Here is a 25302-nt window from a genome sequence, read left to right as displayed (position 1 = left end):
AGTCCGACGACAAAGCGACATAGTGTGCGCGCACGCAGCGCAATGGAGAAGAGCATTGGAGGAGCGAAATTATTTATCCGTGACCCCCTTCTGGGAGTGATCGGTGTTCGCGCCCGAAACAAAAGGAAAGGCCGTAGCTCAAACGAAAGCAGCCAAACTAGCCTAGCGGAAAGCGGCGCCCAGCGTCAAAGCCGCATTGTCCCTTGCCTTTCCGCGCGTTATCAAACGAGCCGCGGCGACGGGGCTTTTCCAGCCAATTCCCTCTTTCGAAAATTTCATGCAGTTAAGAGCGCCACGAGCTTACTGTCGTGACATTTTTCCAAGACTACTTTGATTGCTTTGAAATCGAATTTCAAACCGCAGAACTGACTAATTTTATGCAAGGCTCGACATTTTTCACGCCAAGAGAATCCGCGCCGCTTTGCTGATGAACTCTCGCTTTTTCCATCGAAAACTGATACCGTAGCTCTAGAGAAACTTCACGCACGGCTGGAAAAAATCGATGCGAAAAAGGCCTTTTAAAATAGACAGCTTCCCTACCAAAGGAGAGCTTTCTCTCTTTCTGCTGCGCATTTTTTCACAGCGTTGGCGAGTCGCGTTCAAAAATGTCGAAAAATACGTGATTCAGCGCAGCGTTATACGGATGTTCGTAGTTGCCGTACGCGGACGCGACGATTGTAAAACGATTGCGAAGGCTCTCGCCGCGATCTTCCTTCTCTCGCAGAGCCCTCGAGAATCGATACTCGTTAATCAAACGCGCAATTAAGGTAAGAGCCGCCGCTGGCTGACGCACCCCTCGCGTTGTTTGACGGAGGTATGTCTGTCCGCAGCGTGCGTGTGCGAGCCCCTCGTGAGCACTAGCCTGTGGACTTATTTTTAGGATTACAAGCCCGCGTACGTGCGTGCATGATCGGCATCAGTTTCGCGCGACATCCGCGAACCTTAAAAATGCGAGCGCGTCGGGAACACGGCTACTCCTGCGGCCAAAGTGGATAATGCCGCTGGCAAATCCCCGTGGAATAAAGTGCAGTCGTAAATGAATAACGGCTGCGCCGGCTAGAGGCGCGCGGAAAGAGTCGACAATTGGTCTGACGAATTTTCCAGTCGCTCCCCTCGAAAGCCCCTCGAAGCGCGCGAGACGACACAACGCGCTCTTGTCTTGCCTCAACGTGTCTCTTTGTTCTCCGGCGCGAGCAGCCCATCTATAAAGCAATCGAAATCACGTGCAGCGGCACACTCGCGAGTCATTCGAGTGCCTCAATGCCTCAATTTTCGGCAAGCGCTGCTCATCTACTCTTGAACTTGGCTGCAATCAGCGCGCGACTCCTCCCTGCAGTATTTAATTATGCACCTTATTATTCGCGAACGGCGGAGTTGGCCCGGCGCCAGCAGCGGCAGCGCATACGCGAGCACGCGGCGTCTTGCTTTCTTCGCTCGTCGGACTATGCTCGAGTGTGTGCCTAAATCTTTTGCCTCGAGGCTCCTTTATCCGTGGAATGCAATCATAAAGCTCCGTCCCTCTTTCGAGGCTGCATCACGAAAGCTGCGGCTCTGGCATGGCATTCCTCGGTATTGATCGTTGCGCCCAACGGAGAGACTAGCTTAGGCATGCACGAGCACCGATAGAAACATAATCGTGCACAGCCCTAATCCGTTGTTGCCTGACGAGCCCTGAAAATTGCCGGGAAAAATTGGCCAAAGTCCCCGTGACTTTAGGAGATGGAGCGGTCTCGTTAGCTGTGACGCCTGCGTGCGCTACGCCCTTCGCCCTTCGCCCATGGACATCCGCGAGGCAAGGGTATGTAATAGGCACGCCGCTACCTATCCGGTCTACATGTATGGGGCAGGCAGGAGTGGTCCGCTTCTCTCTCGTCGGGGCTGCTGGCGTCGTCGTCATGGCGACGCTCGGCAGCACGACCTTGAGCATCGTCGGCCGCCGGGGATCGTGTATAGGTATATAAGCGATAAGCAGCACTGGCGCAGGACATACCGCTGATGCATATCCCTGCGGTTAGAGCAGTAAAAAAGGGGAGCTCGGACGTCGGAAAATATTCCCGGCGCTCTCTTTCATCCCTCGCGCCAGCTCGTCGATAATATCCAATAAAAGCGTCGTCGCGAGCGCGCGTATTAATAACGAGCGCGCGAGCGCGAACGCGACTTCAAAGCGATCGGCCGAGGAGACACGCCTCTCTGCATGCCCGATGGCAATAGTTCGTCTTCTTTATTTCTTCGCTCGCGCGATCCTCTCTTCTGAGCGGCGCTGCGCCGGGACGGATATGATAGCTGGAGCCCGCATATGGGCTCCCGAGAGACTGCAGACGTCCATCGTCAAATCTGCATACGAATGAACGAGCGAGCCGGAAACGCGGCCAGTCTGCAGTTGTATATGTACGCTAACGTACCTCACGAAAGCGAGAGGGCGCGCGCGGAGTAGGGAGAGAAAAAAGGCGGCCGCGGGAGAATCAACTACCTGTTGAAAATACACCTCGCGCAGAGATGTCAGGCCACAATCGCACACCCGCAGCCCGAGTCAAATTTGAGCTCGTCCCAAGTTTCCGATGCAGCAGAACAGGCTTGGTCGGCTGCAAGAAGGCATCCCGGGGTACTTCCCGGTTCCCACACTCGTCGCGCCTGACTCACGCGAGAACTAAGCCCAATTGATCTCTGTTGTTACATCCCGTATATCAGTACGTTCGGCGGATTTTCCGCAGCCGCTCCATATTTCAGCCGGCAATTGAGAGCATTAATAATTTCGTGGACGCTGCCGCCGCTGGCACCGTGCCCGGACACACTTATATACTTCGATAGTAATTATATCTACACAATTCACACGCTCGAGCACGAGTCTATTGCGCAGCACGCAATGGGGCGCGAATAAAAGACTAAAGATGCTTTTTCGCGAGGAATTGGATCATGCAGAGCGGCCTGCGTAGTTTTGCCATTAGACGCACGCGCTACGCGAGATCGAGCGAGCGAAAGCAAACGAAAGATAAAATATATAAAAAGCCCGTAAAAATAAGCAGCGTCGGCCGGGCCTCGCTGTGTTTCCACGCTGTAAATCATCCTCGGAATTACAAACGCCCCTCGGGCACGCGTATCTTCCTCATTGTATTTCGAGAGATAGAGGGAGAGCTGAGCGCAATAAAAATTAGGTCAGAGCGCGGCGTGCACGCGTACACGCAAGTATTTCTGGCGCTTCGATTCGCAGCTTGCGAGCGAGCGCTGTTCCCAAGCTCTTCTCTCCTCGTTCCCGCCTCTCGGGGAAATCAAGGAGACGAGGAGCCGAGGAGCCGACGCTTCAACAAGCTTATTTAAAGCGCGAGCTTGATTTATAATAAATATTTATGATGAACCCGGAATCCGTCCATCTCGCAGGGCGTCGGAACGATATCGCCAAAAGCGTGTACCACGTATTTTGAATGCATGCCAAACGAGCTTTTTTCTTTTACAACAATCACACGTTCGAAGTATTCATTTGAAGTGCGGAGAAAGCTTCCATGGATTTTAAGAGGGCGCGAGTAATTTTGGCTGAAAAGCTCCGGCAGGGAAAACTCGAGATAATGGAATGAGAAGTTGTCGCGGAAGCGCTTCGGAAGCTGAATTCGCAATCGGATTACAATTTTAGTCGCCGTATACTATGGTCGGAGAATCCGGCACTGGGTGCTCGGATAGTAAACAAACTTCCAGCCTCCCGAGTTCGTTCAGCATGTGTGCACGCCGCTGTACAGGCTGCATGTACGGGTATTTATGTGCGCACGACGGTCCACTCATGCTAGGCGTCAGTTCAGGCAGAATTCCAGCATTCATAGCAGCCCGCTGGATGCGTGTGTTATCAAGCGTCGCGAATGAAACGCGCTTTTGCTGCAATCTGCAGCATTGGGAGGGTTCATAGGGACGAGTTCTCAGTCCGGCGAGGAAAACAGTTGGAAACCGCACGCGGGATCCTGCGGACGAAACTCTGGCGCGTGTCACAGATATTTGCGTACACAGATTTTATCGCTCACACAGATAAGCGAGAGCGAGAAGGATTGTTCACGAACTGGAAAAACACGTCTACTCTTAGACTCGGGAGAGTCCCAGCATCGGGCCAGACTCTTATCTCCGCGGCGCATACAGCGATGAAAGTGCCAAGTCGCGTAAGTATTTTCGGCAATCAAGAACTCGGGGGGCGAGCGTTCGCGCGCGAGATGCAAATGCATCGCGCTTTGACAGAGCCGATCTTCCAGGGGCGAGCCAGCGGAATAAACACAAACTTTGCCAGCTGCACACGCCCTCCGCGCAGTTTTCGCTTTCGGCAGCTTGTTTTGCGCACACGCGAATTACCAGAGACTCGAGTGAAGAACAGGCGAAGAAAGTCCGATGTAAACAAAAGCGTGCCTAGCTGGCCTGCAGCCGATTTATGGAAAGGCAGTGCCAGGCACGAGAGCTCGGGCCCGAGTCTGTCTCTCACCATTCTCTCGACATCCTGACGAGCGCAGCCGTCGCTCCCGTCTCGTCGTCGTTCCCGTCCTCGCCGGATGCCGATGCACGGGGTCGCGGGGAGAGGCTCGCCGACTCTCTCCGTCTCTCTGCAGCAGCCGCTCCGCCCACGATTCACGCCGAAATTCGCGATGTCACTCGGCAGCTGTACTCTACGTGCTCGAACTCGCGTCCCTCTCCGCGATCTGGCCAGCCGCGCACGACGGAGGCGCGCGCTGCGGATCTGTGCGCGCACGCGTGAGGCGTGAGACCGACTGAGGCTGCTGCTGCTGCTTCTCGGAGAGCTCGGCGCCACTGACGACGACGGCACCTGCGCCGGCGCGACGCCAGTGTGGGAAAGAGAGAGAGAGAGAGAGAGAGAGAGAGAGAGAGAGAGAGAGAGAGAGAGAGAGAGAGAGAGAGAGAGAGAGAGAGAGAGAGAGCCGCTGATAGGGGAGCGAGATAGGCGCAGCATCAGTTTTTCTCGCTAGCTTGCCTTCCGCTGTTCTCTGCAATTAGCGGATTCTCCTTTCTGCCCCCGCTGCAGAGTGTGCCGAGGACTCTGAGAATCGAGACCTTCCGGGAGCTTTCAAAACTCGATATGCGAGAACTCGAGCAGCGGGCCAGACACGGCTTCGAATATGCGCACGCACTGATCACTCGAGGAATCAAACTCCTTTGATCCGACGCCTTCGAGGCGCGTTCGTTGATGAATGGCCCGCTGAAGGGGCGGTTGGCCTTCGGACTAGGTCCCAGCTGAGCCAACCGACAGGCGACACGTATGCGGTATTTCACCCGAGCGACACTTTCCTCTATTTTCCGATTGGTTTTGATCGTCTTCTGGGCCGCCAAAAATCCGCATCATGTGCACTGTAATTAAGGTATTAATTAACTCGTATTTTACCAGAGTAATATGAACTTATGCAGGTAGTCGATGGTATAATTACCTCGCGGCGCGCGTTATCCAATGTGGCCTGTGTTATCCGAAGCAATTGCACAATTGAGGCTGCTTCTTGCTTTTTCTCCCGTATTATAGATGCAGCGCAGTTTTTTTCCTGGGAATAAGGCGCGCTCATGCACGGTTGCGTGGCAACGGTCGATTGCAAAAAGTTTGCGACTTCTTTTGCAAAAATGACCAGGAGTGCAGAGCGATGCGAGAGGTGTAGCGATTTCTTGAATTTGAAAAAACGCTCTTTTCCTCCCTACCTACTTTTCGACGCGAGGAAGGTCCGAATTCTCGAGGGAACTGTAACGCGCAGTAACTTGCTCGAGTTTTTTTATTAAACCTGATCCGTTTTATTTGGAGAAGACTAAGATTGCGAGGCAGAGTAATTCCTACTGATCGATTCCTATCGATTTTAAGGAACAATTCATTGCAGCGTTTCACACGAGTCTCAAAACCCTCACCATCAAAATTCATAATTTTGCTTGAATTTTCTCGATTCGGAACTACGCGTACTGCGTCATTTAATATTAATAAACAAACTCAAAGCGCGCCGTTAAGGCGTTGGCGAACGAAGAGATCCCCTCGTAAACAGTCACAGCCAGATAGGTGTTGACTGCGCCTGGAGCGGAATAACCATGAGCGCGAAGCGGGCTGATCGTAACGACGAAACAGCGCTGAGCTCGTTCCGTATAATTTTCACTTGTTTCTCTTGCGCCGCTCCTACCTCCTATGTGCTCGTTAAACCTCTCCTGGCGGGCTTCTCGACGCAACAGCGTTTCCGTAGTCGCAAACGCGACGCGGCGGACGTGTTTTTTTACGTTAAGAGGGAGAGAGACAGAGAAAACCAGGTAGTCCAATCGTTGGTAGACTGCCAGCGGCTAAATGAGAGAAGAGGACTTGGAGAGCTTTGGATAGCTTCGATTTTGTTGGCTCGCGCTGAGTGTAGTGGTCAAAATGGATTCTGTGCGCCACAAGTTCTGAGAGCCCTGATCGACGCGGTTCAGTGTGTGCACTGTGCAATGACGGCTCCTTTCACGTTGAGAATAACGTAGATTTGTCAGCTCACCTTTATCGGTCGATGGTTGTAGCCGAATGATCCCTGTCTTGTTGACTTCTACTGGTAGTTTTCCAGTCCGGCTAGAGTTGTACACTTACATTCACTGAGCAATAGGTCGGAAAAATTAATACCGCGTATTGAAATTATAGAATACGTTTTAAATAATGCAGTTGAACCAAAGAAAAACCAGGCGCAGGTGAAAACGCTCGCGAGTAGATATTTCCCGGATTTCCTTATATGGCAAGAATCTCGTCCAGGAACGATCGGTATCAGTAAAACATCAGCAGCAGGTAGAATGCGCGAGTTCGCCGCGCGTACAATGAGTACATGCGCGCTCCACACTCCATCCGAGAGGAGGTGGCAGAGGTATTTCGCGGCTTTCACAGCTGTTCTCGTGCGGAAGACTTCTTGTCGCACCTCCAAATACATCAAGTCTTTTCGACAGCTTCGATGCATTATGTTCCATGCGAGTTAAAGTCAGAGTATAGTTTTCCGCGCACAAAAACCAATGTTGGTACAAACGTATCGCAAACATTCCCCGACGAGAGTTCCTCGGCAATCCTGCGCCCTCTATTCGCATCTTCAGCTACTTCGTTATATCCAGAAACTAGCGATACGCGCACTTCGGCACAAAACAGCATTAGGCAGCGCACGAGTTAATATAGTATAAACAATGTTCTGCGCGCGCATCAGCCGAGCGTATAACGTATTATCACGCCGTCTCGGGGCGTCGCGTGTCCGAGACGCGCGGTCGCGATCTGGGATCCGGCGAGCATGCGTTGCAAAAAGTGCCGCGGAAAACTGCAGAGCGCATCGGGCACGACTGGCGCGCTCCTCGAGCTTCCTGAGTGCCTGGTAGCCTAGCACCGCGACGAAGACAGCACAGTGCAGCTACCTCGACGACGCTTGAACGCGTTCCACTCGCACGAGTACTGCGGGAGAGCTTTTATTTTTCTCTTGCTATACGCGCATGCCGCGGACAGAAATGCCCGGTGCGCCGACCAGAGCGCAAGGGGATAACCGCGTTTATGTTGCGTTGACGTTTGGTCGGTCGAAAACATTCTGGTAGAGCAAATAAACTTGAAGCCCGTTTTCTCTCGAGTTCTTGCTCTTTATTATTTATACAAAAAGACTACATGTATTTTACTGTAGATCCATATGGATACGATTTTTGTGAAAAAAAAACAAGTTTACATTCAAGAGAGCAGTAAAGTTTTGAACAGAAGTCAATCATGCATACAGTGCAATGATCTGCTATATTATTTATCATTGTACATTGCATATCCTTTACATTGTATTAATTTACAGTTATCGTAGCATGTGCAATATTTATATTACAAAATATTTCTTAATTTGCAAAATGATGATCCATCATTTTTAACGTTACGGCGTACACCGAGAGTGTACAAATGATTTTAATAAGACTATCTAACATCAAGGATTCAACTCAATAGTTTCAAAATACTATTTTCTTTTTTACGGTTTTTACATTACTCTTTACTGTTGTCGGCTAAAATTGGTAAAACATTCGTACAATAATTACATAAGAAAGAGTCTCCAATCAAAGTCGAGAACTTTTTGAAATTGAAATTGTTTCAGCATCGCTTTGGCTGGTTATTAAATCAATTTTAATCAAGATCAATTCGTTTTTACTGGTTTGTTTCATTACAACTTTGGACTAATATAAAAATATTATTAATAAAAAATGTGGAATATAAAGATTAAGATGCTATATTTATTAGTAATATATCACAATATAGATCTCACTCGAACTTGCTTCGCAAAAAATCAAATCATAATTGCTTTACTGAATTTTCGCACAAAGATCAAGGCTTAAAATTAATATTCATTCAATAGTGCTAAAATCATGATATTAACATTAATCAGACATCTTAACTCATTTAAATTATTGAGACATCGAAATTAAAATGCAATATACATCAAGTCATGTATAGTAAAGTTTGAAATATCTTGTACGTAAAAGTAACAAAAAAGCAGTTTAAGTAAAAAACTTACTTTCGATAGTAATTATTTAATTAGCCATTCAACATTATAATTTCTATCAGTGTATTATACATGTAACATTTCTAACAGACTTTTTTTTAATTGTTATTCGCGCATGACTAAACCTCGGGGTTCATGTCCCATTTTTCTAATTGTACCAATCTTTAAATTTAGGAACACGTATTGCTCCTTCATTCCTAAGGAAGCTTTGTAATAGGAATTTTTGGAGTTCGTGTATTTTAGACGTGGATAACATTTACTATATTTATGTACAAAAATGGAATAACACAATAATGAATAACCAATCGTTATATAGGTATCGTCTATTTTATATGCATACGAAACGAATAATTCAACATTTATTTCATACTCAACTTATTCACTTGGACTATAAAACTTTCTAAATTCGAAGATTGGTAAACATTGTATATTTTTCTTAACAATAACGTGTTTTGCTGAACGTTAGCAAATCAATAGTTGATCGACTGTAAAAAAAATAGAAAAATAACTGAAAGTTACTTAGTGAGTATGACTTTGGGCTCCAAATAGCTTTACAGTATTCTGTTGCCGAGAGCTTTGTTGCTTAAAAGTCGCACTAACTCAGGATTCGAATCCGCGCTTTTATCTGTCCGTTTACACGTCGATACACATATAGTTCCGTGATTATTCTTGTCATCTATGTGTCAGTCTTTCATTGCATTTGCGTGAAGTCTCAACGCGCTCATGAATTCCATCAAGCCTATGGACGTTGACATATCGACCATTTTTTGAGGAATCCATCCTTTTAAGTTTGTGTTGAGCAACCAGATAAATTGGCATCTATCGGTTATACCATTAGCTAGACTTTGAGTTGCGAAGCAACCAATGCCATTTTCTCCTCTTTAAGAAAACAAATTATTAAGATAATATGTCACTTGAATGCATAACTATAAACCTAATAATTGAAGCCGATTTATTTTATTAATTACCTTACGAAATTCTTTCTACTTGGAACGGCACTGAAATTGACTGATACTCCACTGCTAATATAAAACGATTCATACTTGCCCCTATGTCTCAAAACAACAAAATCTCTGGCTCCTATTGCTCCGTTTCCAAGAGCTTTAGTTGCTTGATAAACTAAATCTGTATTATCATCTATAACCTAAACAATATGCGTCGGATTAATTGTAACTTGTAAGTATCTTAATAAATTAATAAAAAACTAAACTCACATAAATTTTTTTCGCTTCACCAACTTGTTTATTCCATGAAGTGCAGGATTCTATGTTGTCGTATAAATTGTTTATAAGTTTGGCAGCTGGTACATCAATTGTTCCCTGAAAATTTAAAGTCGAACAAAATTATATTTGTAATTACAACAGTTACAAACTAATAATGGAATATTTTTAATACCGTAATTTTAAAGATTTTCCCATCCGGCTTAGGTAACATCATGGATGAAATCACATCCCCGTCAGTAGTTATTTTTTCAACTTTCCAATCGCTTGATGTGAGAAGATCATGACAACTTTTTAGTAAAGATGGAGCACGCTTTCGACATTCTTCAATCTAAAAACCGCATTTTATCTAGAGTAAATCATACTGATAATGATAGGATCAGCAACCGTTGAAAATATTTTCTTTCGCGTTAGAGCATTAAAGGATAAATAACGATGAAAATTGTAAGACGTTTTAAAGCTTCGTAAACCATTTTTCCTCTTTATAACGTTTATCTCTTATTTATGTCTCTTTTGAATTAATTTCTGGAAAGTTTTGATACACGGATAGTGTCAGAATTATGAATAACACTATATATAAATTTTCTTCATCATTTTCCTCGATTATAAAAATTGAAACTAATGATTTGCTTTTATATAATTCTTATTATAAGTAATTGTTAGTATCCTAAGAATGACAAAGAAGTACTTTGTTTTGTAGAAGTCGTAACAAAAGAATTTGTATTAGACTTACACATTGTATGTGCACTTTTATGTACCTAAAAAGGAGGCCTGAATCATAGAGTAAATGCCAGTACAACTTACGTGAATTTAAATGTAATTATACAAAATATATAAAATTACGTATAAAATCAAATTATGTATTAAATTACTTTTGTATGCTATATGGAATAGTAATTTTGGTAACAGGTAGCAAAGCATGTTAGTATGTTATTACAAGCAATAGACTGTTTACTAAATAACAAATTATGACCAAACCTCACTGATTTCACTAGTTACACATTTAGCATCCGTAGTATCTAATTCTTCCGAGTTTTGGTTTTTAATTTTTTCTGGATATACAATTTTGGGCATGTAACAATGGCTAATTAAGAAATCCCTTAAGTAATTCATTTTTATGAATACGAACACGCTATTTCAATAAACTACTTTATTAAAGTCACTAATAATTATAAAAGTTTATTAAAAGATGAATTCGGATCAGATGTGCGATATCATGAACGTCTTTTCGGCACCAATCGTAGCAAACAACTGAGCGCTGCGTCTAAATGAAAGTCGTTTTATACTCTGTCGCTTGATTAATCATTACATGTTGGAAACATAGAATTTAGTGTTTCTTTTCTTATGAAGTAACTAATGATTAGTACTGATCAAATGGCTATTTTTTCCTTTTTCATTACATTGTTTAAAATAAATGATCAAATCGTAAAATAATTTTTATTATTAATGTTTAGTATGATTCTAATGAAAACATATGATTTGGAAGAATCCTACATCAAAATATAGAAATAACGTTAATAGTACTGCGCGGCTTAAATCTGCGCTTGAGACACGCTCGGGCGTTTAGCTCGCCAGTCCAGAAAGTGCCAGAAATTGGTAAGACGAATGCGTCGAAAATTGTATTATCCCTATGATAGTTTTTAATTAGAACGCCTAAATAGAAGAAATAGTAATAATTCAAAAACGTATTGACCTTTTCATGTGGCAGTTTTTGAGCAACGGTTGCTGGTAGAAAAGGCGCGTTTCCCCTTTTTCGATCAACTTCATCTTCGTCATCGGAATGATCAGTAGAATCCATGGGCGTATAAAAGTGGCCAACGTTTTCTCTCGAAAGAGCTGGCACTTCAACGTTAGGACTGAGTAGTGGTGCTCTTTCAGAATTCGGAAATCCTTTATGCAATTAAATTAATTTGTTTAGTATATTTCTTGCTTTGAATGTATGTAGTATGTAATTAGTAATTTTAAAACCATTACCTAAATACCAATCCCTTGCTTGAGACTCTTGTGGTATTACTTTTATATCTAAAAACCAAACTTCACCCCATACAAGCACAAATGACGTGAGTACCAATAGAACTTGAAATACTGGCTGGCTAGATTGTGACCACTAAAATATTAAGTGGTAACTTCATTTTAAAAAACATCAATAATTACAATGAATAAATAACGTTTTCACGTCTAAGTATAGTTTTAAAATCAATAGAGATTGTTATACGTTGTAGAATTATAGAAGCTAATTTAAAATATTTTTTAATTAATTAGGCAATCATTGAAAACATTTTTAAAAAGACTTTTAAGTTATTATACTCACATCATAGAGAAAAACCTTAGATAACAAAAAGGCACAAGTAGATGAAGTAGACAACTGAAAAAGGTACGAAAATTTTGTCTTGTTTTTGTATTATGAATTAAAGAAAATATTTTTGTTTGCTTACGGCTACAATGCACCAATGATCCATGTACAGTAGAGCGTAAAATAGTAATAAAACTGTAAATCGACAAGCTGCAGCCATCTGAAACGAAGTTAAGGTGATAATTTTTAGATTCAGTTTAATTTTTATATTTGTACACACTTTCCCACGTATCATAACGTTATTATACTCACAACAATATCGAAAAGTGACGTTTTCATTTTGTAATGAACGATTTGCTGCACAAAGGCGGTTTGAACATTTGTACCCGAGATCTGAAAGTAAGAAATTGAAATTGAAATTATTATTTATGAGACATCGTCAGAAGTGAAATTCCGTTAAAACTTACCATAATACAAATCAACCACATGAGAATGGTAAAAAGAAAGTCAAAGGTGACAAACAAACAAAAGAACCTTCGCACGTTAGACATGCGGCCGTTGTAGCGAGTCCCCGCGATTAAAACTTCGTTTACGGTGTCTGGAGTTCTTACACTTTGTGCATAGCTACTGCGCTGCGAATTTATTGAAGCGTTGAGTATAGACTCGGCCGCCATGCGGATCTGGCGGTCCTCTGCTGCCCTCCTCATCTGTCTATCGCAGTCTGTCATCATCCTGAGGTTGGATTTGTGCTGAAGATTCTTTGTTTGATATCGAAAAGATCGTGCCGAAGACTAATACTTGTAATACAACTGTCCAATTCTAACGTAGCGATGTTAATGATCGTTGTCACGAGAATTAGCTGATTGAAAAGCTATAAAATAGAAAGATGGTAAATTTTACATATTGATTGTTTGGCCAAAGCTTAATTTAAGAAGTAATACTTATCGATTATTATAAATAATGATAAAGAATAAAAACGTCCAATTCATACGAAAAAAAAAACATTATTGTTCGATTTGCGAGAAAACGTGAAAATGAAATATCATATAGACTTAACGTTTACTAAATTTGCATTCAAATGATATCAATTAATATTATGTTTTACGGTGTTTGTTTTAATGTCTGATTCAGCCATGTCTGCTTTCGACTCGAGCTTAAAATCGAACGTACATGAAGAGTAATGCTATTGCAAATTCTATTTTTGTCGTTGCGTGAGTCTTTCTTCGGCTGGACCTTATTTTAGTCATTATTTTTACGCTGGCTAGCATAAAAACTTACTGTGATGGTTTTAACATTAAACGTTTGATATATCTTTAACTGTACCATGCCAAAAGATAACAAAAAAATACATTGTATATCTTGTTGATAAAAGAAGTGAGTGAGTAAAGGAGATCCCACACTATTCTAATCTTACTACACAATGCGAATTACTTGTTTTCTTTTTGATTAAGTTTACCTGATAATATCATGAGCAGGATATGATAAGATACACGACATTCTAGACTCATACTGCGGTATAATGAAATTATGCGACAACTTTACGCCCAAAACAAAGAAATTTATTATTGTTATGCGCATTTCTTAGTTATTCCAATCGTATCGTTTTATTAAGAATACGTGTCAGCATAATGTGATGCGTTTATTTACAAATAAAAACATTCTACATCATCGGAACAATCGAAAAATAATAGATTTCAACAATAAGAGAAAACATAACCTTAAATACCTTTCATATTCAAATGTAAAATCGTTTGATCTAATAAGAAAAAATATTCAAGAGAAAATGATTTAATTACTCCAAGAATAAGAGAACAGTCAATTTCTCGCTACTTGTTAATGCGCTTTGTGACTACAATAAAAAGAAAAAAATACCTTGCTTCTCTGCAGAGTTTTCTGATTCTTCAAATTTTGTTGCCTTCGACCCATCCATTCGCGATATTCGTTATTGTAATTGTAAACCCTCTCAACGAACATTTGATTTTGTCCATTTTTTATAATAAGTTAAAAAATATCTTCCAAATCACATTCCAACACTTTGTCACTAGAAGAATCGTAAACAGCAACCTATACACACAGCTGACAGCTCATTTTATGAAAATAGTTCAGTTTTTGAACACCTGTGTCAGCACTTTTATATGGTCGTGGCGCCATCTTCTGTTAAATCACAAAACTACAGTAGAACACTGACTTACCTGTTAGTACGCAATATGTATGTCGGTAAAAATTATAAACGTTACGGTTACTAACATGTTCTAAAATGAATAAAATTATTTTTAAAATTTTTAAAAATTTTCAACTTTCTATGATTTCATAATTTATAAAAAAAGACATGATATAAAATTTTGTTAGGATGAGCAATTAATAAGAAATCACTTATAACATAAAAAAGAATATATATTATAATATAAAAAAGAATTATATTTTGGTATTATTTACAATTCTTATAACAAAAATGGTTATTCTGTACAACACTAATTAAGCCAATTCTTTAACCAGCGAAAGCTGGAATGCCAGTGATGGCTCTACCTAAAATGAGCGCATGAATGTCGTGGGTGCCTGTACAAAATATGAAATAAAATAATTAGTAAAAATACCAATTTCATTCAGTAGTATCATCTGAGTAATGCATTACCTTCATACGTGTTAACTGACTCCAGATTCATGACATGCCTAATTATGTGATATTCATCGGAAATGCCATTTCCTCCTAGCATGTCCCTAGCATTTCTGGCAATTTCTAGTGCTTTGCCTGTAGAATTGCGTTTAATGATGCTTATCATTTCTGGTGCCACTCTGCAAATGTACATCAACTTATTTACAGTCTATTTTAACTCTGTTCAAACAAGAGTGATTCAACAATTTCAACAAGAGTGCAAACATACATGTCGTGTACTCTGGTGAATAAATAAATAAATAAATAAATATAAGGCATATTTCTTACTTGTTCTCATCCTTTAATCTGCCTACTTGCAAACAAGCCTGTAAGCCTATTGCAATTTCCGTCATCATATCTGCCATTTTCTTCTGCATTAATTGATTAGCTGCTAAAGGACGTTTGAATTGCTTTCTTTCGAGGGTATAGGCTCTCGCTAATTTTAAACATCTTTCAGCTGCTCCCAGCGCGCCCCAACCAATACCATATCTAGCATTGTTCAAACAGCCGAAAGGGCCCTAAAAATGACCCATAATTTTAATTAATCGAAATAAATCGCACCATTCAATTCAATGCGGAGCTTACCTTCAAACCCTTTACTTTCGGCATCAAGTTTTCTTCGGGTACAACAACTTCATCCATGAGTATCATACCAGTCACCGATGCTCTCAACGAAAATTTGCCTTCAATTTTTGGCGTTGACAGTTTATTCTCATTTCCTTTTCTCTCAACAATAAAGCCACGAATGTCGCCGTTATCATCTTTGGCCCATATTATTAAAATGTCTGCTATCGGTGAATTGGTTATCCTGTAAGCATGGTGAAGCATTATTATTCTCTGATAAAATGTTGTGCTGTAAACTTCAGTTTAGCTATTCAAATTACCCACCATGTTTTGCTACCACTGATCCTGTATTCTTTTTTGGCAGGATCAAACCTAGCTCGAGTTTCCAAAGCTCCAGCATCACTACCATGATTAGGTTCAGTTAGACCGAAACATCCCACGAGGTCTCCAGAAACTGTTGATCATCAGTTTTAATCATAAGTTTTATGAATTAAATAATAAGTTATGGCCAGAATAACTTACTTAATTTGGGCAAGTACTTGTCTTTCTGAGCATCGTTTCCGTAAGCTTCGATGGCACCGATTGCAAGAGACGACTGAACAGAAAATGCCGAGCGGTATCCACTATCGATCGACTCGATCTCCTTAGCTAGAAGACCATAAGCTACCGAGGACACACCCGCCGCGCCATAACCCTTGACTGTACAGCCCAGTACACCCATGTCCCCAAGTTCCTTGATGATGGATCGGTCGAAGTGCTCATTGCGATTAGCTTCAATAACGCGAGGCATTAACTTTTCATTGCAATACGTGCGAAACTGATCTCGAATCATGATTTCGTCAGCTGTCAGGCAAGATTCCAAGTTCAGCGGGTCCTCCCATTTGAAGGCTGCAAAATCTAAAATGACCCATAAAAATTCCATGCATTTATAATTCGTTTCGATTGGATAACTTGGTTATCGGATAGTATTGTTTGTGCGTAGGTATAGAAGATTCCCCAGTTATCATTGTTTACAAGTAGATAACACAGATTCTTGAACTAAATTTAATCTTCACGACGACAGAATGTTTTATCTGAGTAAGAGACCATCTAGTGACTTACGCTTTTGCCTGAGGCATGATGTGACGGAAAATTCTGATGGAATTTCAAGTGTTGTTAAAGAAATGCGAATAATATATGGTACAATAATAAATTATTAACATGCGAGTAAGTCAATGTTACATGCCGTATACTTACTTTCGCGTGTACCGACTTAAATTATTATTTTGCATAGGAATGATTAGAAAAAGGATACGTCTCGTTGAAATTGATTGCGATGCGTTATAGATCTGCGTGATCAGCTTTTGCACTCGCATCGCCATGGTTATACAGATAGAAAACTGACTTATCGTCCAACACGGCTCGTACACACTATCACAGCCCCGTTTCCAGAGGCATACTGAAGGTCTTCCAAGTCAGCGAATAGTAGAGCTCAGCTTGGAGTCATTATCACGTGACCTTTGAATTTCGTATCTTATCTGCGCCTATATATCATGTCGTTGTGGCGGGAAATTCAAAAGACTGTAATTCGACATTCGGTCGTTTAATAATTGATTGATTTAAAAACATTTACTTTTTTACATTCGTACATAATAAACACTGTACAATTAAAGTCAGCTCGCGGGCATCAAAATACATCATCGTAACAAAATCTGGCGTCAAAGCACGGGATAAGTATGCAAGCAACGTTAACGGAAGTTACAAGATTTGGTTTATTGTTCGTAGCGAAATTACATTTCAGGAATTTCTATGGCCTTCGACAGGCTTTCCTAAACAATGTGTACGTCCTCTTTGTGATCGTTGGCATCTGGTAGCCTTTGGTTGAGTACGCGTATGTTGTAGAAGAAGTAACCCAGTGAGTCGGTACAGGGGCGCACGACAGATTGGACGAGCGCTGTACAGAAGTTCCTCGTAGCCGAGCACGTTATTCGCCAGACACGCAAGCACGGACCGATGCACCATATGTGCTGGAAAATTCATTGCTCGTCAGGCCTTTTCCTTCTTGGAGGAATATGATAGTCGAAACAATTCGATTTACATTAATGGTGATTGGTGCACGGAGTCTATTTTTTGAGTATGAAACTATATAGCTATTTCAAACGAAGTTTTCTCGAGGCTGAAATAGAATTATTCATGTCAGCCATGCCTACACGCACGAAATAGTTTCTCGGCTCTCGCGGCTCTCAGGACGAACGCCGTTGAAAAAAGCCGCTTCTGAATATTTCAAAATCAGCATGAGTACATTTTTACGATAAATCGTGGCGTTGGGTTAGCTGATTTGAACGATAGTAAAGTATGGACGTTCCTGAAAAGCCAGCAGACATCTAAAGACCCCACTTGTGTGCTCCTGGCGACAATGGTACGCGTAAGCCAAAGGTAGTACGGTTGTCGGAACTCGGTCGCGGCGTTGAAGCACAGCCCTGCGCACGTCACATATATAGAGTCTCCCTATATAAAAGATAAAATCATCGTGGCTCGTGCGCTCGCAGTCCGTTTTTATCGATTTGGTGGGTGCGATGGAAACGTAATAATGGCGAACGAGTGAGTCGAGCTACTTATATTATGTATTTACCTCGAAGGCAAGGCACGCAAAGGTAAGGCCGAGACAGAGAGCGATGATTGGCGCCACGAGGACCGAGAGCAGGACGTAGCAGCAGCCGCGCGACAGCCGGAAGCAGTGACCGCTCAGGCGCCAGGCGCATTCCGGACTGCGAATCCCGTCCGGCTCGCCGACCACTTCCTCCCATATCACCTGAAAATTTCACAGCAATGAGCTCGGCCGAATGAGCCATCATTTTTGTCGCTCGCATCTCTGCTGCTGACACGAAGATTGCTCTAGCGTTTTATACTCACTCAAATCGTGTATGGGTTTCATTTATTCGGAAATAGAATTTTTTATGGATTACAAGAGCCTCTCGAGCATCGACGAGTTAAAAAATGAAGAATCGATATACCATGTACAACAGTACGCGTGTGGGACATTTTATTTATGAAGGTGTGATGTTTTCAAATGGAACACGTAATCTTAGCTGGGGCAACAATACGTTTTGATATTTTCTTAACTCGTTTTCTAAAAGCTAGGGATTGGTTCTTTCCCATGTTAAATGCACAAATTGGACATACCTGTAAATGTTGATTCAAACGGTGGGGATCCCTATCCTCGAGGTCCACGCGGCTGTCATCTCCCATCGAAGATTCGGGTTTCTCCATCCCTGAAATCGTGAAATTTTGTCGTATCGCCGGGCATTGGAACGCATCTTTCACGCACGAGCGCATATCCTTGAGCAGCAATGAGAAGTTTGTTGAAATGTGTTTACTTCATAGCCGAAAAATCGTTAAATAACCAAATAGAATAGATCACTCGAGAGTGGCACAAGTGCGGCAAAATGCGAGATCGCGATCACGATACTGTACAAGCGACGAGGCGACTGCGCTACACAGCACCTCGGGGGTTTGCAGTGGAAACTTGCATTTCCGCGACGATTCTCATTGATTCTTCGCCGTAAATATTGAATGCAATTCACTTCCAATGCCAAGTGCCTCGAGCTTCTCTTGTGCTCGGAGTTGGTCGCGCGGCTTGACGAGCGATGGCTATTAATAAACGTCCATAGCGTTAAAAACTCACCCGACTTTCAGCCTTGCGATAAACGAGCTGAGGAATCGCCGTGCATTTAATTGATAAGGTGTTGTTGAGAAACTCGTCGAGTCCACCCCCCGCTTTTCATGGTCAATACAGAATTCAGGGTGTGGGTAAACGGTACGAATTATCATACAATTTATTTGATTTGCTCTTGGAAGTGACTACACTGAAAAAAAAAACCCAGTCGTTTCTGCTGTAAAGTCCGGTAGCTTTAACCGTTCTGCCACCGTAACGACTGTTCAGTAAGAACAACGGTGTGCCACTGGTAGTTTTGGCGAGTCGCGACTCGTAAAATTGGTCGCTTACGCGGGACACCAGCAAAAACGACCGAACTGATTCTTTAAAACTGCTGAACTCTACGGTAATTTTGACGAGTCTTCGTAAAATGACGGATTGCTGGTGCGAGATCAGTTAAAATGGTTGTGTTTTTTTTTCAATGTACAGTGATTTTATTCGACACCCTTACAACAGGTCTTGAAAAGTACGCAATATAATAGGGTACTCACTTTTCTCGTGCGGGATGGAGTTTTTCGGTCTGACTTTCGGAATTTTGGAAGGCACTGTACTACCCCGCACAGATCTAGTTGTCTCATGTAAGTTAAATCGTGATCAATTGATTGAAGCGAGACCCGGGAAAAAAATTCAACCGACTGTCGCAAGCAACAACGAAGCCTAATGAGCGCGGCTTTCTCCCTCGGGTTGGTGCTCGCGTGTGCTCGCTTGAGCTCGCAAGCGCGCCAAGGGAGTCGATTTTCGTTTTGCGCCGGGAAAAGGACTACACTAACCCAGAGCCGGCCGCAAGTGGACAGCGGTCGGTGCGGCTGCGCATTGCCTGCTCTATACACATGGGTATTATATAGCTATGAGGGCTGCTTGCGCGGGCTGCACATTATGTATACGCACACAACAGGTTCACCGTTCGCGCTACGCTTGCAGTGGAGCAAAGTGAACGCCCTACATTCTACACTAGTTCACTGTTTGTTGCCCCATACGCACGGCGCTGGCGTTCGAGTTGGTTTGCTTTGCATCTCACTTATGGGGGTTGGAGGTAAATCCTGCCGTTTTTTTTTTTTTTGCTTAATTGCTGATTTGAGAAGTAGGGGCAAAGGGAGCAATTTCGCACGAGACTGCCTGAGCGCAGACACGTAGAAAATGTACTGCTGGTACGCGCAGAATTTATACCCTGATTCTGCGATCGATCGCTAGATGCATGGGACGTAACTTTTTGTTTTGATTGCTGTAAAATAAAGGGTTAAAATAAAGGGCTTTACCGCGCCAAGTAGTATTTTAACCTTGTATAAGGGACTGTCATTGAGTATACGGGCAAAAGAAAAATCACAAAAGTAAGTAAAAATGGCAATATTGCGTAATATATGTTCATGCATGGTGCCAAGAAATTGGCAGTGCTTTTTCTGATAAAATGTGCATTACTTACCTTACAAAAAATAAAACCCGGAACTCTGAAAAATAATTTAACAATCATGTGCAGATGAGTATATTTCTATTTGTTCATCAAACGGTATTAACGATTACAGATGGAAAGAGTTAAGGTGCTCTTGTGAGAATTCATTGACTTGGCAAGAGATGGCGCCAAGCTTTATTTGAGAGCGTATAAGTCCAGAATGTTTTGTATTATACAACTTGGCAGTTGAAACTCGACGACGCGTTCCTAGATCAACACGCTTCAATTATTTCATCATCGACGATTAAGTACGTGGATGAAATAATAAAATCTTATGACGCGCATACTGCACGCGTACACATTCTATTCAACGACGATTTTTACTACAATACATAAAAATAATGATGTGAGAACAATTGGTTTGCGAAAAATTGTACACTATATGCAGAGCTGATTGTCTATCAGTAATTGCCTTCCCAAGCATTTCAGCGCACGGAAAAGGGCCGCATGAACATATCAAACCGCTTCAGACATACCAAAAATAAACGTAAGCCAACAATAACAGCTTTCGTCGCCTACGGTGAACGTAGAATATTTACGTTTCACACACACACACACGCACACATATACACACACACACACACACACACTCGAAATAACCTGTTAATCCGCCGCGACTTGATAATACAACTATACTTTATTGTTATTGAAAATGTATCTCGAATAACTGGCGACAAAATAAACATCTCGGCTGTTTGTACACAGCTTGCCTAATTACAGAACAGCCCTTCGAGCACGAAGAAAAAATGCAATCCGTGTTTAGTACAGACTATATATTCCACAAGTCTGTTACGACACAGAGCAGCGGCAGCAGCGGCAGTGTTCACGCATGCACACGTGTACGGCTCGTAATACTCGTTTCTGCATCAGTAACCATTTGTTACAACGGCCAGGCCGCGAGAGTGAAGTACAAATGAGACGTACTGCACATATCGCGCGGAGAGGAGATTTACGAGCGCCTACCTCTTGTTTACCTCATTTTCCCTCATGATATTTCTTCCACATAATATATACCCGCGCAGACGCAGTCGGTCGCAACATTCGGGGATACAGATAACAATTTCGCGCGCGATTGTAAATATTGTCTCTTTGTAGCGCCCCACGAAATGACTCGTCGGTTATTTTACTGGCATACGAATTCCAGCGTATTCCGAACGTCCTTGGCCGCGTATACACACACCGTTTACTATTGCCGCGCTTACATCACCGCGTGCTACACACACACACGCGCGCAGGCTATTAATTTATTCGACGCCGCGGATTAGCGCGATATTATGATCGATTGTGAAAAATCAGCGATTAGATGCTGCAGGCTGCGATGATTATCGTTATTATGATACTCGGCGCGAAAATTCGCCGCGACTGCACTCTCCGATTCGCTTGCCTGTTCTTTCTTTCTTCGCGCTGTTCTATTCATAGGCGCAAGTGCCTATAAATGTGGCTACTCATTGCGTAATTGCGTCGACGCGTTATTCTTTCATTTTTAACTCGTCAATAACGTAAACTCGTATAAGTGTTGACACCCGCTAACTACACGTGCTTCCGTTTTCGCTCCGATCGACGATCGTGTTTACAATTATTGTAATGCAAGAACTGCAGCGCATGGTGATTCTATTGCAGCAGGAATTAAAATATTTTTTCAACCTAAAAAAACTGATTAGATATCGCAGAATCACGAGGCTGCGGCAACGCGCGCACATGAGAAACTCCACGTGAAAGTGTCGAAACTCCCCATTTCAAAAATATTGCATTACGCGTGAAAACGAAACTGGCCGTTCTCGATCGTTGGCGAGTGCAGCAGGATTGCGGCACTACACAGGTTAGCGATATTAACCCCCGTACGTTTAACTCGCCGCTGCGATTCCGTAATGTCGCTGCCGCCGCTCAAGCCCCCCCCCCCCCCCCGAGCGAGATGCTGCCGCGCACGATTCCGTTTCAAGCTGCAGCCGTGCCCGTGTCGGAACGAACGACACGGCGCGTGTACGGATGCATCATCCCGCGTGGATTGCGAAGTGTCCCTCCGAGTTGAGATTCGAAAGGGACGTGGCGCGCGATTTTCCCCGCCGCCGCTGACGTAGGCGAGATCGAGTTTTTCAGATCGGCCGCGCTTGAGCAAGCGCCGGAATGCCATCGATTGACGGGAGTTCGCAGAGCGGCCGGACTGCATTTTAGAAGGTTAGTTCCCTTGGCATATTTCGAACAGCCGTTCTCAACTTTCCATTCGCGCAGCTGGCTCGCGGTTATCGCACCTCCGGCAGCTAGTCGGCACCTTCGAAGCCGCGCAAGCCGTAGGCCCCGGCTCGATCATCGCGTCTGATGTGCAGCATAGCAGCCATGTATATATATATACATATATATATATATATATATATATATATATATATATATATATATATATATATATATATATATATATATATATATATATATATATATATATATATATATATATATATATATATCGGGCAGTCCGACTCCCTGTTACATTACACGCATGCACACGTGCGCATTACGTGCAGCTAGCCTAGATGCTGCCGTTGCTGCAGCGCGATTAAATGACGAGTCGGAGGGAGCATCTTCGGCGGGACTTCTGCTGATGGAGGCAACGAGGATAAACATCTCGGCACATCTGGAGCTGCACTTTTCTCCCTTACATCAGCAACGAGTACACATCCTGCCCGGTTCTAAAAATAGACGGCCGGGCGGGCCAGGTCGATGCGCGCTTAATTGTCGAGCGAGCGGCGGAATCACACTGGTGTAACTCGATGGTCATTTTCGTCGCAACGAGGCGCGGAGGATTACGTCAAGTTTCGCGAGCCGGCGCTGCTCCGATGCACGATTCTCGATTTGCATGCTATCCGTTTTCTTTCGCCGTAGCAGAGGGACAAGCTTTCAGGGTCGCCCGTATAATGCAGTGGATATAGCGGATTGTTCTCGGTCCGCTCGCTAGGCTCCGTAGGTCGGGTTTTCTCGTGGAGCGCAGCGGGGCTATTGTGAAAGTTTTTTGCGGCCCGACTTACATTGCGCCAGTTTCGCAAGTCGAGGGGGGAGCGCGCTGCAGATCTGCGCGCCGGATTTCCACGGAAAATTAACAATCTGCCGCGGGACGTCGAGCTAATTCCATTTTCAGTACATGATAATACGAGACCGTTTCGCAAGAAGCTGGATATTGGCCTGGAAAAAATAAAATGAGATTTTCGAGGCGAGTGCGACGGGCTGACTTACTGGCTAACAGTCTTCTGCTGTACGCGGTTGCGTGCGCCCATGAAAATATGCTCGCCCCTCTCGCAACCCCGATTATCCCATTACGTCACGTCTCCGCGGGCTCCCCTGAACATTCCCGTAAAAGCATGCTGGCGATGCCGGAAAGGACGGAACTGCCCGTTTTCGCTAATTTCTCTTCGAAAATCGCGAACGCGTATTCTCAGAGAAAAACGTCGCTCGGGTCGGGGAATTTGGAAAACATTGCAAGGATAGCCATCGTGCGGACCGGAGGACGCAAACACAAACACGCGACGGGCGAGTGTTTGTACTCGCTCTCCCCGCCGATGTCAAGCAACTGGCAAGCTCCTCTCGACCAATCAAACACCTGAACCCTGTTCGAATTCGCGACTCCTCGGTCCTCGCGCTGTCCCGGTTGCGACAGTCGCTTGGGCAATAGTCGAGCGAGCGGAGCCTGCAGAGAGGCCGCATAGACATATCGGTTGCCTCGATAACGATAACTCGTCGAACAAAGGGGCGATTTGCAGCCAGACACCGGTTCGCTCGCAGGATTTACCGGCGTAGAGGATACCTTTTCTTCGCTCTGCAAGTGAGTATCGCGGCATTCAGTTCCGAATCGGGCTGATCCGCGCGAGCCTTCAATTAAAGAGTTTTCAATTTCGCCCCCTCTCGCTTCAGCAAAATGGGACGTCCGAAGGCTGGCGCAAAGAAGGCTCCGCTCAAGTGCCCCGGCGGGCGCTGCTACGCCGACAGCGACAGCTTCAGCTCCGAGTCGGATTGCTCGGATTCGGACTGCAGCGACTGCTACGACTGCGGCCCGAAGAAGAAGCGCACCGCCAAGAAGACGGCCACCAAGTCCAAGGCCAAAAGCAAGAGCAGCAAGTCTAAGGGCAAGAAGAAGACCGCCTCCCGCCGCAAACGTGAGTATAACGCTGTATGCCCATCGCATCGCGGCGAGACTCCTTTTGAGTACGATGATTTTTCTCGCAGCCGCCGACACGTCGGACAGCTGCAGCTGCAGTGACTGCGAGGACTACAGCAGCGACGATTCGTTCGACTGCCCCCCGAAAAGAGGCGGCGGCCGCAAGTGCTCGGCTTGCTAGCTGCACAGTCACCGACCTGGTCGACGTCGCGAAACTCCATCGGCGGATCTTCGAACGCCAAGGAGACCACCGAAGGACGCAAGAGCTGGTAATCTCGAGTCCGAATGAGTTTTGCAAACGCGACGCGCGATTTTCTTAAGCTTGTTTACCTCTAAATTTTATAGATTCGCCAGAGTCGATTTTGTTTTTATTTCTTAGATATTCTAACGTAATTGTCGAGTCGTGAACCAATTGTCGAAGTGGACGTGAAATTTGATTGTAAGCGTTATTGTTTATAAGATGGACTAGACCGCGTAATATGTAACTTAATCTAACGTGCTCGAATAATAAAGGACAGTTGAGAGAAAAGGCGGGCTTTCGTAATCGGAATAATTTCCCAGCCACACTCATCCTCGAACGGCATTACGATCGGACAAAAGCCGCAAAAATAACAGAAATGAGGCCGTCCCCAGTCCAGCCAATCCCGCAGAATTCCATGCAATTTGTCTTTCACTCTGCCTCCCTCTCCCTCTCGCTCGCGATCCGCAGTTATACGTGCGTCACGTGCGCGGCTGCAACGTGCCCGCTGCCCGCGTTGGCTCGCGGGTTCACGGCCTGCAGCTCCACCTTGCCTCCTGCGCACAGCGGCGGAGTTGTGACAT

At 43.9% G+C, this 25302-nt stretch overlaps 5 protein-coding genes across 15 annotated transcripts in view; 1 reads left to right on the top strand and 4 right to left on the bottom strand.

Moving 5' to 3' along the window:
* LOC100116104 (diacylglycerol kinase 1) overlaps positions 1-6780 on the bottom strand; it is a 29674-nt gene extending 22894 nt beyond the window's left edge. For 4 of the 7 annotated variants that reach the window (XM_031930962.2, XM_031930966.2, XM_032600259.1 and 1 more), the window contains exon 1: positions 4451-4752. Coding sequence is in view for 1 of the 7 variants with exons in the window: in XM_031930968.2 (XP_031786828.1) it covers positions 4451-4453 (3 nt within the window). In the remaining 6 variants the exon portion in view is untranslated. Of the gene's footprint in view, positions 1-4323; positions 4431-4450; positions 4753-6470 lie in introns of those variants that run through there. The other 3 variants (XM_031930963.2, XM_031930969.2, XM_031930964.2) reach the window with 3 other exon arrangements.
* Positions 6781-7551: 771 nt separating this feature from the next.
* Positions 7552-14077, bottom strand: LOC100116142 (steroidogenic acute regulatory protein-like). Its single transcript, XM_008208578.4, has 11 exons — positions 13851-14077; positions 12446-12849; positions 12291-12371; positions 12121-12198; positions 11997-12050; positions 11660-11792; positions 11379-11575; positions 9861-10016; positions 9680-9784; positions 9434-9609; positions 7552-9344 (listed from the first exon to the last, which is right to left on the bottom strand). The coding sequence occupies exons 2-11, from the start codon at positions 12707-12709 to the stop codon at positions 9149-9151; spliced, it is 1440 nt and encodes a 479-aa protein (XP_008206800.1). The 5' UTR covers positions 12710-12849; positions 13851-14077; the 3' UTR covers positions 7552-9148.
* Positions 14078-14373: 296 nt separating this feature from the next.
* Positions 14374-16649, bottom strand: LOC100117653 (glutaryl-CoA dehydrogenase, mitochondrial). The gene is made up of 8 exons (XM_031931030.2): positions 16490-16649; positions 16297-16329; positions 15718-16092; positions 15520-15649; positions 15217-15439; positions 14920-15149; positions 14611-14771; positions 14374-14534 (listed from the first exon to the last, which is right to left on the bottom strand). Exons 1-8 carry the CDS (start codon positions 16554-16556, stop codon positions 14467-14469), a joined length of 1287 nt encoding a protein of 428 aa, XP_031786890.1. The 5' UTR covers positions 16557-16649; the 3' UTR covers positions 14374-14466.
* A 127-nt stretch (positions 16650-16776) lies between these two features.
* Positions 16777-22185, bottom strand: LOC100113488 (caveolin-3-like). 5 transcript variants are annotated; one of them, XR_004227807.2, is made up of 5 exons: positions 19381-22185; positions 18358-18513; positions 17807-17986; positions 17273-17682; positions 17087-17201 (listed from the first exon to the last, which is right to left on the bottom strand). XR_004227807.2 is itself a non-coding variant. In XM_031931031.2 (4 exons), the coding sequence occupies exons 1-4, from the start codon at positions 19465-19467 to the stop codon at positions 17004-17006; spliced, it is 621 nt and encodes a 206-aa protein (XP_031786891.1). In that variant the 5' UTR covers positions 19468-21972; the 3' UTR covers positions 16777-17003. The 5 variants fall into 5 exon arrangements, 2 of the variants coding, with proteins under 2 accessions (XP_031786891.1, XP_032456149.1); XR_004227808.1 differs by having other exon boundaries at positions 18358-18446; positions 19381-22183; XR_004227809.1 differs by lacking the exon at positions 19381-22185 and adding an exon at positions 18860-19374 and having other exon boundaries at positions 18358-18446.
* A 1779-nt stretch (positions 22186-23964) lies between these two features.
* Positions 23965-25009, top strand: LOC100113517 (dentin sialophosphoprotein-like). Its single transcript, XM_001599586.6, has 3 exons — positions 23965-24147; positions 24237-24478; positions 24549-25009. Exons 2-3 carry the CDS (start codon positions 24241-24243, stop codon positions 24659-24661), a joined length of 351 nt encoding a protein of 116 aa, XP_001599636.1. The 5' UTR covers positions 23965-24147; positions 24237-24240; the 3' UTR covers positions 24662-25009.
* Positions 25010-25302: the final 293 nt, after the last annotated feature.

Source organism: Nasonia vitripennis, chromosome 5 (assembly GCF_009193385.2).
Source record: "Nasonia vitripennis strain AsymCx chromosome 5, Nvit_psr_1.1, whole genome shotgun sequence".
NCBI classification, from domain to species: Eukaryota; Metazoa; Arthropoda; class Insecta; order Hymenoptera; family Pteromalidae; genus Nasonia; species Nasonia vitripennis.
This window is presented reverse-complemented; position numbering and strand designations above follow the sequence as displayed.